The 12,103-nt window shown below is 46.7% G+C and overlaps 1 protein-coding gene across 1 annotated transcript in view; it reads right to left on the bottom strand.

The window, feature by feature from the left end:
• Slc16a9 (solute carrier family 16 member 9) overlaps positions 1–12,103 on the bottom strand; it is a 41,072-nt gene that overhangs the window by 12,077 nt on the left and 16,892 nt on the right. The window contains exon 3 of the mRNA XM_031348171.1: positions 6,522–6,665. Coding sequence (XP_031204031.1) covers positions 6,522–6,665 — 144 coding nt within the window. The remainder of the gene's footprint in view (positions 1–6,521; positions 6,666–12,103) is intronic.

Genomic DNA, 12,103 nt, shown 5'->3' with positions numbered 1-12,103 from the left:
TTGGTTTTTTCGAGACAGGGTTTCTCTCTGTAGCCCCAGCTGTCCTGGAACTCACTCTGTAAACCAGGCTGGCCTCGAACTCGGAAATCTGCCTGCCTCTGCCTCCCAAGCACTAGGATTAAAGGCGTGCGCCACCACCGCCCGGCTTAAAATTTTTTTTTTCCCAATTTCTGAAGTATACAAGAATAATTCATGGGTGACTGGAGACACAAGGAGGAGACAGGAAACGGTGAAGCCATCCACCATATATCAAAACTTAATTGTGACTGTGGCTCAGGTCTCCACCTTAGAAGAGTGACTCTGTTCTTCCTCCATGGCCTCTACATAATTTTTAAAAAAAAAGTTTTACTTTTACCTATGTGTTTGCACCCGTGTGTGCAAGTGCCCATGGAGGCCAAAAGGGAGAACTGGATTCCCCTGGAGCTGGAGTTACAGGTGGTTGGGAGTCACCCAACATGGGTGCTGGGAATTGAACCCAGGTCCTCTCTGGAGGAGCAGCCTAGCGCTCCTAACCACGGAGCCATCTCCTTAGCCCTCCCTAGACAACTTGAAGCTCCTCCCCCTTCTCACCCCAAGCTCTTCTGCTGGAGTTGCTCTTTCAAGCCCCAGCCACCAAAACAAAGGCTGTGAAGGGATTGCTTGGGATCTCAATCAGCTGCACGAAGCTTTTTATCTCTTAAGTCCCCGTGTCTAGAGATGTTCAGTAAGTAGCCTAGTTAACAGCAAAATACAACTGTTTACTTTCCAAACTAAACAGGACAACAAATTCATCAAGTGACACACAAGTCTCAGGCACACCGTTCTTTGCCATGATGAGGTTCTCCATTTCTCCGTAAATTTGAAAATGTCCGGGCTAGAGAGATGGCTCAGCGGTTAAGAGCACCGACTGCTCTTCTGAAGGTCCTGAGTTCAATTCCCAGCACCCACTAGCAGCCTTTAGATGAAGATGGAGAACTCTCAGCTCCTCCTTTTACCATGCCTGCCTAGATGCTACCATGCATCCAGCTTGATGATAATGGACTGACCCTCTGAACCTGTAAGCCAGCCCCAATGAAATGCTGTCCTTAGAAGAGTTGCCTTGGCCATGGTGTCTGTTCACAGCAGTAAAACCCTAACTAAGACACACAGCATGGTTTTAACAAAAGCATAAGTAAGCACTTTTGGATACTCGGTGCTCAGCCACATTGCAAGACTCGGTCTGGCTTCAAACTTCCAATTCTCCTGCCGGAGTCTCCTGACTTATGCATTGCCTTATCCACTGAGTTGGTGACAATAATAAAAATGGCTTTGGGCGTTTTATCATAAAATGTGTTAGCGTTTTAAGGTTCTTTTATTAAAGAATCAATATTTTTCTTTTTTTTAAAAGATTTATTTATTATTATATGTAAGTACACTGTAGCTGTCTTCAGACACACCAGAAGAGGGCATTATTACAGATGGTTGTGAGCCACCATGTGGTTTCTGGGATTTGAATTCAGGACCTCTGGAAGAGCAGTCAGTGATCTCACCCGCTGAGCCATCTTACAAGCCCAAAGGCTTTTATTTTTTTTTTTTTTTTGGTTTTTCAGACAGGGTTTCTCTGTATAGCCTCGGCTGTACTGGAACTCACTCTGTAGACCAGGCTGGTCTCGAACTCAGAAATCCACCTGCCTCTGCCTCCCACGTACTGGGATTAAAGGTGTGTGCCACTACCGCCTGGCTACCAATATTTTTCAAACAAGCAATTTATGGTGTTATAGAACCAGGTTTGGATATAGATCTTCTCCAAGCATAGAATAAACCAACGGAAACCCAGCAGACCTCACATCACAAAGGATGGCGTTCCCACATGGAATCAGGGTCTGCATCTCCGTGAATCTGTCTCCTATCAAGTTTTGCTGTGGTATCGAAGACAAATATCTGTAGTAACTTGAAAAAAAGTAACCTCGTCCCTGAGGCTGGAGGGAAGGCTCAGCTATTAAGACAGCACACTGCTCTTACAGAGGACTCAGGTTCAGTTCCCAGCCTACAACTGCCCAACTCAGGCTGCAGAGGATCTGACGCCCTCTGCTGGTCACCGTGGGTACCTCCACTCACGTGCACAAAACCATATATAGCTGTGCGTGTGTGCGTGCGTGCATGTGTGTGTGTGTGTATGTGTGTGTGTGATATGTGGGGGGGGTGTGTATGTGTGTGATATATGTATGTGTGTGGTATATGTATATATGTGTGGTGTGTGTGTATTGTGTGGTATGAGTGTGATGTATATGGTATGTGTGTGTGGTGTGTGTGTGTGGTATATGTATGTGTGTAGTATGTATATGTGTATGGGGAGTGTTTGTGTGTGTGGTATATGTGTGTATAGTGTGTATGTGTGTGGTGTGTGTATGGAGTGTGTATGTATGTGTGTGGAATGTGTGTGTGAGTGTGGCATATGTGGTGTGTGTAGTGTGTGTGGTGTGTATGTGTGTGGTATGTGTATGTGGTGTATGTATATATGTGTGGTCTGTGTGTGTATGTGTGTGGTATGTGTGTGTATGGTGTGTATGTGTGTGTGGTATGTGTATATGGTGTGTGTGTGTGGTGTGTGTGTGTATGGTGTGGTGTGTGTGTGTATGGTGTGTGTGTGTGTGTGTGTGTGTGTGTCCACATTGTCCTTGAATGCTTCAAAAGCACTCACTGCATCAGGCTGTGTAAAGGCAGTTATAGGAGAAAACACTCCTTTCAGGAAGCCAGACTCAGGCCGTGAATCCTGATTCTCAATGTGATTGCATTCTGAAGCACCCAAGGGAATAGTAACGTGCACCTCTGGGTGTGTCTGTGTGGGCCTTTCCTGAGGGGAGACGCAGCCTGAATGTGGGTGGCACATCCATAGCTGGCACTCGGGTGCAACGAAGGAAGAAAGTTGAAAAAGTCACTGACAGAAAATCCTCTCTCTGCTTCCTGGTCTCTCCCACCATGATGGGCTGATACCTCTGAAGATGGGAGCCAATGGGAATCCTTCCCTGTCTGCGATGCTCAGACGTTTGTCCCAACTGTGATAAACTAAAGCAGTTTGTGAACACAGGGACAAAACCACTCGTCTCGTGGGTAGGAGATAACCTCCTTAACATACATGCATGGTGCTGGGCTCAACTCTGGCACCCCTCAAGCTTGCTCACACAATACAAACACTACCGTCACTAAATTTGTTTTGTTTCAGGAAATAGAATTACTTTTCACAATAAACCTGTTAGCAATGTCAACATACACTGAGGCTGCGACCTTTAAGGAGACAAATGCTTTAATCTTTTAAGGGGGTGGAGAGATGGTTCAGTGGTTAAGAACACTTTGGTGTTTTCACAGAGGTCCTGGGTACCGCACCCGGCACTCCCATCAGGTGGCCCACAACTACTTATTGCTCTAATTACAGGAGATCTGACAGCTTCCAGCCACCAAAGACATGTGCTCACATATAGTGCATATAAGCGCATGCAATCATACGTACATATACATGCATACATATATACATATACATGTATATACATTCATACAAATATACATGCATATATACATATACACATGTACATATACATATGCATACACATACACATGCACACATACATAGGTAACATGCATATATACATATACATAAATATACATGCATACATGTATACACATACATGAACACATTCGTGCAAATATGTGTGCATGCATACATGTATACATACACACATACATACATACATATACACACATATATACATACATACAGTTAGGAAGTATGAAGAACAGGAACTCAGGCATATGTCCCCAAAAGTAAGAGATGTCAAGAGCCTCTCGCAAATGACTCTGCAAACCATGACCTACATAAAAGCCACTGCAAATACACACACTCACACACACACACACACACACACTCACACACTTCCAACAAGGACGTCTGCCCAGCTACAGTTTCATTTTGGACCCAGGCCACCTTAGATTAGATCCGTGTAGCCAAGGATTTTTCCTTCAAAACAGCTTATATAATTCTCTTTATCTCACCTTTACAGACTTTAAACACACCCATCATTTCCTAAGTAAGGTGTGTGCGTTCTCTCTTCAATTGTTCAAAAAGACGGAGAGTTCTATAACTCAGCCAAAAGCTAAGCTCCTCATCACACACCCACTGCTCAAGGGATCCATCTCCAGCTACCAGTTCACCTCAGCATTTTTCTCTGCCCTCCTGAGGTCATAGGAACCCTGACTTCCTCGTAGCTCCCTGAACCTTTAGCACAGTTCCTGTCTATCTATCTAAGCTGCGGTGTGCATCGCTCCATGTTTCTGCAAGAAAAAAAACGACAGAAGATGCAACATTTCCCCTACCGGCTGCTTCTATCAGATGCTTTGACATATCGGCAGACTCTCAGATGACATGTGTATTTCTTTTAAAAATAAATATGTAGGAAAAGGCTGCTGCTTGGGACTGGAGCACTTTGCTGCTCTACTGGGGAGCCTGAAATCTGGTTCCTAGTACCCAGGCCAGCAGGGGCTATGACACCCTCTTCTGGCTTCCGCAGGCACTGTATACACGCTTGTAGGCACGCAGGCATGCGCACACACGCACTCACCGGCTTTTTTAAAAGGTTGCTGTTTCTTATCCACCGCACGCATGCACGTACGTACGTACGTACATACGCACACACACGTGCTATCCCACGTATCCCATTCTGAATGTTTGGCCCCGTGCGTCCTCCGCTACCCTCCTTTCTCTTCCAGTCTGCATCCACTGGCCACAGCCCATTCGTGCTTCAAGGTCACACTGCAAAATTCCTCAGTCTGTCTCTGCACACAAACCCATAGCTCACCAGCACAGGGCACTGGTTTCCCTTCGCCATTGGCCTTGCTTCTGCTGGGTGGCAAGCTATATGCATTTATCAGTCTGGTCTTCTACCTAGATGACCGGCAACCTGACTCCCTGATTCTCACTTCTGGCCTTTAGCACACGTAGGATTCAAAGACATTGAAAATGTAAGTATGCATTATCTATACCTAGGGTATAGGACTGAAAACAGCCCCTGTCGTGGTATTAGCTTTTATTTCTCATCTGAGTCTATGGCATATATATATATTGCAGATGCAGCCTCAGACAATACGAAAAGTCATGCTTATTAGCCAGACATAATGAAGCACACATGTAATCAAATCCCAAAACTAGGGAAGCTGAGCCAGGAGGATCTAGAGTTCAGGGCCAGGCTGGGCCATATCAGGACATTCTGCTTCAAAACAAAACAAAACCAACCAAAAATCATAGTTGCTTAGCACAACTGTACATCCAGGAGAATCAAGATTGCGTCTTTGGCTGGAATTGGTGACACATACCTCTAATCCCAGCACTCAGGAGGCAGACCACCCAAGGCTCCACAGCAAGGCCCTGTCTCAAAGTGTGTGTCTGTGTGTGGGGATAACTGTCTTTGCTAACAAAACTATTTAAATAGGGGTTGGGGGAGGAGCTTATGATATTGCTCTTTCAGGTGAATATACAGGAAAAGGTTATTATTTAATTTGCATGGTTAAAGTAAACAGAACCTGATATGAACTCATCTAATGGTCGTCTGGTGATTTTTAGCATCGAACACATTTAAATACACTACAAAGGAATTTTCAGGGTTAAGACTCTACTCTTCGCTCGTCAAGCATCCCCCCCTGTGCCATCTTCCTTACCCTCACGCCTTATTTTTTTTTTTTTTTTTTTTTTTTTTTTTTGGTTTTTCGAGACAGGGTTTCTCTGTAGCCATGGCTGTCCTGGAACTCACTCTGTAGACCAGGCTGGCCTCGAACTCAGAAATCCGCCTGCCTCTGCCTCCCAAGTGCTGGGATTAAAGGCGTGCGCCACCACTGCCCGGCTTATTTTTAAAATCTACTTTGTGCATCAACTCAGAACTTCTCGATTAGGTGCTAGCAATAAACTGAAACTCTGTCCACTGTTGCCAAAGTCCCAGTGGCAAACAGAGACGGATCCAACATCAGGAATCTCCGTGCTTATGTTCTCCTGCCTTATTTTTTCTTGCCCGAGATGAGAGCTTGAAATATCTTCCTGGAGATTCCCCGTTGAAGGTGCCATAAAGGAGCTGTCAAAATGTGCTTATCCCATGCTAGAGAGATGGATCTTACCGCGGAGCCATCTCTCTCACTGGCTACTCTTCCAGAAGAGCTGGGTTAATTTCCCAGCATGCACTTGGCAGCTCATCACTGCAACCCAGGTTCCAAGTGGTCCTTTAGCGTCTTCCGACTTCCATGAGCACCAGGCATATGCATGGTACACGGACATCCATGCAGGCAAAACACTCATACACATAAAATCATAAAAGAACCACAACCAAAAATGAATGTGGCTAGCTCTCTCTGCCGGCCCTTGAATTTGCTAGACCTTTCCTAGAGCAACAACTTTGAGAGATGTGGTCATCGAAAAGACGTCATTAGGAAACATTTTCACTCCTCAGATTAACTTAATAACAAACGACATCAGTGAACTGATGTGGACCTGAGGTTAGAAGACTCATGGGGACCTGGCTCCTTACCTACAACGATGCCATAGGAGAAAAACAGAAAGTAGATATTGGGAGCGAGGCTGCTCAGCATCAGGCCTCCAGCGACCAGAAAGCCACTGAAGATGGTGACGGGTCTCGCTCCAAAAGATGAGACGAAGAGACTGCACACAGGACCTAGAAGAAATTGAGACCTTCACTGATGGAGAAGTGACCCCTTTCTTATCTATCCATTGTCAAGTAGAAGTGACCCCTTTCTTATCTATCCATCGTCGTCAGTTTGAGACGATTCCATCACAACACCCGAAAGGCAAGATGCACAGTTCTGAGCATGCACTGTGCGCTAGCTCTTACAGGAGACGCTCCATTCAACAGCCGTGCTCCGCTTTGGTATTTTTTAATTAGTTAATTAATTAATTAATTTTTTTTCTCAGTTTTTCAAGACAGGGTTTCTCTGTATAGCCCTGGCTGTGGGAACTCACGCTGTAGACCAGGCTGGCCTCAAACTCAGAAATCTGCCTGCCTCTGCCTCCCAAGTGCTGGGATTAAAGTCGTGTGCCACCATTGTCTGGCTTCCACTTTCGTCTTATTGCAGCCCTGGGAAGTAGTTGCTCTTATTCCTATTTCTTGAAAAGAAATTAAAGAATGGTGAGTTCACTGTGGAGAAAGGTGAGTGTCGGAGCCACACTTGGCTCGGTTTTGGCTTTCCCTGTTACTAAGTTGTTGGATCTCAGGCTTAGTTTCCTCATCTGAAAACTAAGATCAGACACTTGGCGCCTCAGGGAGTTCTGAGCAAGCGCTTGCTCACTCACAGGCCTGAGTGATCCGTGCCTGAATTTGTTCGGCCTAAGAAACCACTGGATATGAAATCGATCTTGAGACAGATTGTATCTTGGGGGGCGCTCTGCCAGGGGAAGTGCCCAGAATCACAGCACCCAGCAAATGGGAAAGAAAGGATGCTGGGTTACTTGGCCCAATAAACTGATTTCTCATGGAAGGACCTGCATATCAGATAGTCACATTAAGATCCATAACGGCAGCAAAATGACAGTTGTGAAGTAGCGTCGGAAGTAATGTTATGGTTGGGAGGGTCACCACAACATGAGGAGCATGATGGTTCCAGTATGAGGAAGGCCGAGAACTACTGCAGTAAATGGAGATCTAAACGTGATAGGGCCTCAAAGGGGAGGAGAGGAGAGGCTTCCCTTTAAAACCTGGAGAGGTGGTTCGTTAAGGGGTAGGAGGGGGGAGGAGGAGGGAGAGGGAGGAGGGAGAAGGGGAGGGAGGAGGAGAGAAGGGAGGAGGGTGGAGGAGAGAGGGGAAGAGGGAGGGGAGGAGGAGAAAGGGGGAGGAGGGCAGAGAAGGAGGGAGGGGAAGAGGGGGGGAAGAAGGGTGGAGGAGGGAGGAGGAGGGGAGGAGGAGGGGGGAGGAGAGGGAGAGATAGTGGCTGTTAGCATCAGGGCATCCAAAGCCTGTGGTGATGCATGGGCGGGAGAGAGAAGGGAGGGGGAGGGGAGGGGGAGGAAGAATATGCAAGGACAGCTACCCTTGAAGGCATGGCTCCACTGACCTAATTCCCCCTCCTAAGACCCCCCCCTTCAAATCTCCACATGTACCCCAAAATAGCCAACCCCCCAGGCTGGAGACCAATCCTTTAAGATGTGAGCTTGTGACTTTTCAAATTCAAATCATGGTAGGGAAGCCCAGTGGTGAATGCCTTTAATCCCAGCACTCTGGATGCAGATCTCTGTGAGGCAGGCAGATCTCTAGGAGTTTGAGGCCAGCCTGGGCTACATAACAAGTTCCAGGCCAGCCAAGGCTACATAGTGAGACTCTATCTCAAAAAAAAAAAAACCTAAAAGTAAAAGCAGACAGAATGTATAGCTTTAAGAAAGAAACTATGCCCTTTGGGGAAAGCAGTCTTTATATTTCTCTCCTTGTATCTCTCTCCTAAAACGTTTCTGAGGACCCAAGAACCAAGGCCAGCCAGGTCTGCTACATGGAGGCCATAAGTTAGCCAGCGTACAACGAGAAATAATACAGTGGTGAATGGGTGGACCCCATGAGCAAGGAGAATTTCCTGCCAGAAGGATCCTGGTCATGTGAGTGCCTTAAGTCTTTCTCAGTGGCTAGGAGTCTAATGTGGCTGGCTCCTCCCTCTTTGCTCCAGCTGGCATCATGAATCTCAAACTCACTCGAAGAAAGATCACCTTTGATCCTGTAAGTATTGGTTGACTTGGCTGGTTGGTTGCTTTGCTGGTATTTGTACAGAACGGTGGGGGTTGGGGCGGAGATAACCAAAACCCATTTAGTTGCCAGCCCAGAAAGTCCTGGCACATGGGGACTTATGTGGCATACTTGCCACAGACTCCTACAGAAGGATTTAAGGGTACTTCGAAGCACAGGGCTAACCCTGATCTGCATTCCTGGCAGTGTTCAAAACACGTTGAGCCAGGGGACCTGTCTGCACCGACTTAGCTGGATACTGACTCATGATGGCAGTTGGAAACTGGTGGGGGGCCGGGGGGTACTGCTAAGTCTGCCTTGAGCCTCAGACCAGAGGACCAGAGAGTCCCCCATGGTTTCCGTAACAAGGTTGGCTCCATTCCCCTCCTTGTACTAGGAAAATGACATGCGGATGGGATAGGGGGTTGAGGAAGGTGGGGATGGGGGGGGGGGATTTGGGGGGCCGCTTAAACACATCTCAGTGACCTACCACCCCTTCTGTGCTTGTCTGGGTCAACCAACCACAGAAACAAAACCAACAGGAAACACCCACTGAGAGATTTATTGCAAGGGATCTGTAGGCTAAGGGCCAGGCGATGCTTGCCTAGGTAAGCAAATCTAAGATCAGTAGGGCGAGCCACCAGGAGAGGCAAGCTGGGACTCTGAGGCACAGGCCAAAGCCGCAGGCTGCAAGCTACTGAGCTGCTTTTTCTGGGAAAGTTCCATCCTTCTCTGGAGTCCACCCAGATTATCTAGGATAAACTCCTTCTCTGAAAGCCGATTGCATACTTAAAAAAAAAAAAAAAAACCAGCAATGCCAACTTTAGGACTTAAGTAACCAGAGAAGGAATGGAGCTTAGTCAAATTGATGGAGAAAACTAATCACCTCCTCTCCAGGTGTAAACCTTCTTCTTCAGGCAAACTCATCTCACCGGAATGTGTCATGCATAGTGCATGCTCCTCGGGTCTTAGCATCCAAAGATTCTTCCAGGCCTGCTGGCTCCCCGCCTGCCTACCCATGACAACTCACCCTCCCAGCAGCCCACCTCAGAGGATCTCAATAAAACTAGTCAAGGAAATAAAAATGTGGAGATAAAGACTGATGAGATCACTCCTCTGGTAAAGTGCTTGCTTTGCATTGCAGACCTGAGTTCCTCTCTTAGAACCTTCTAGAAAGAAGGGTTGGGTGGTCTGTGTTGGAATCCCATTGCTGGGAGATGGGGGAACTGGAAGCTCCCTGGGGAGTTTCCCGGGACTCATGGCCTGGGCTACCTCATTGAATCTGAGAGCTGGAGGTGTGTCATACCTGAGGAAGGACTTAAGGTTGATGTCTAGCCTCTATCTACATGTGCCCAGATGTGCACTAATGCATACACAAACATATGTATGCTCGAGAGCACGCACACACACACACACACACTACAGGTAACACCCATACACAGCTGACCTTTTGAACGAGCCCAGACCACCCACCCTTGTTACACATGGACCTCCCAAACCCTGTGAAGCTCTGCTGCCCTTCAGTACAATGGACTCCCCCCTAGGAAGGACCCAGACTTTCCTTTTCTTTCCTGACAGCCTAATTGCCTCCTCTGCACTAATCAGAACGCCTGACTCACAGGTCACACAACTTCTAAGCTCTTTGCTATGAATAAAGTTGCATTCTGGAAAACCCCAGAGCATACTGGTACGGCTGCTTTACGCCTGCCAGCTTGGATTACAATCTCATTTAGCTTCCAAATCAATACAACTTTCTTGGGTCTTGCCTTGGTTAATTTTATCCAAGAAACTCCAGAGGTGGCCCCACTCCTGCCACTAGCCTTGGGATTTAAGAGGTGTGAGCTCACTTGTTTGCTTTCTCTCCTCCTGTCTACTCCCCGAGACTACAAGACCCATAGTAGGCATGTATTTTGTAAATTCTCTTGGCGTGCCCATGGGGATAGGCTGTGTCCTGCTCTATGCGACTTGACTCCACCCTGTACAGTCATTTTGCTTTGGCCCCAAGTGACTCCTTATAAAACCGAAATTTGCTCCATCTCCAGGGTAAATGCTGAGAATGGATTCTACGTCTTGTTTGTACAGGTCAACAAAAAACCGTCAATTCACTTACAAGCTAACCCAGTTGAATCGGGAACAGGAAGGTAGGTCAAGATCATATCAGATAAACAAGACCCGTAAGCTTACCCATCACATCAGACGTAACCCTCTTCCTTGGGTCACACAAAAGTGAAGGACACCAAGTTTGGGAACATGGAGATGCACACTGACACGTTATCAGACAGCAGGTGTGGATCATAAGATCAACTGTGATCCCTACTCAGCGTGATCCCCCTGCTTGGGGCAGCCTACTTGAACTGCTCTTTACCCAGGTAGGCTCAGCTCTGCACCTTGATACAGATGGGCGCCTTGAACTAACTGTATGAGGTAGCAACTTTGTAGTCTCAGGACAGCTCCATGACAGGGTTCATAGGTTAACAGCCACCACCTGCATGCACTGTGTGTGTGTGTGTGTGTGTGTGTGCTCTTGTCATTGAGCACTCAGAATTCTGTAGCTTTCCCCCCTCCCCCTTTTTAGAATTACTTATTTTATGTATATGAGGACACTGTCACTGTGTTCAGACACACACCAGGAGAGGGCATCGGATCCCATTACAAACGGTTGTGACCCACCATGTGGTTGCTAGGAATTGAACTTAGGACCTCTGCAAGAGCAGTCAGTGCTCTTGACCGCTGAGCCATCACTCCAGCCCCTTCCTGAACCTCTTTTCAGCCATGCTGGCAGATAGAAAAGTAGACAGACACACAGATGATTGCGTAGCATGCGATGCATAGTCTAAGAGGTAATATTAGTCTAAGTAAGACCAGAATGTAAGACTCCATGCTTGCCCACAGCGGCAACTACTGAGTGAAATCAGTCATGTGTGGATAATGAAGGCCAATAAAACACGTGCAGTTTGTGAACTTGTTACTCAATACGTTCTGACACCACGGAAAGCACTGACATGCCCATCTGTGTTTCCGGTATAGCTTGCTCACGCCATCACCAGCACAGAGGGGACACTATGGTACTGAGTTCATGTGTGTCATATAACCAAGGAAGGAAGCACCCTCACTAGCCAGCTGGAGACATCTGAATTAATTAATTGTGAACAATTCAGGCAAGTTGGAGAAGTAGTTTGAGAGATAGTCTCTTAAAAAAAAACCATCTATGAATATTTATGCAGTCCATCTTTTAGTAAAAGATGTATGTATGGAAAACTATACATACCTGTAAAAATTCATCTTTACCAAAAGAAAGCAAAGATGCTTATTTATTTGGGCAGGATTTGACCACAAGAGCCATAACAGAACCAGACTCATATGATTATTTCTCATGATCAAGTGGTATA

The sequence above is a fragment of the Mastomys coucha genome, unplaced genomic scaffold (assembly GCF_008632895.1).
Source record: "Mastomys coucha isolate ucsf_1 unplaced genomic scaffold, UCSF_Mcou_1 pScaffold3, whole genome shotgun sequence".
NCBI classification, from domain to species: Eukaryota; Metazoa; Chordata; class Mammalia; order Rodentia; family Muridae; genus Mastomys; species Mastomys coucha.
This window is presented reverse-complemented; position numbering and strand designations above follow the sequence as displayed.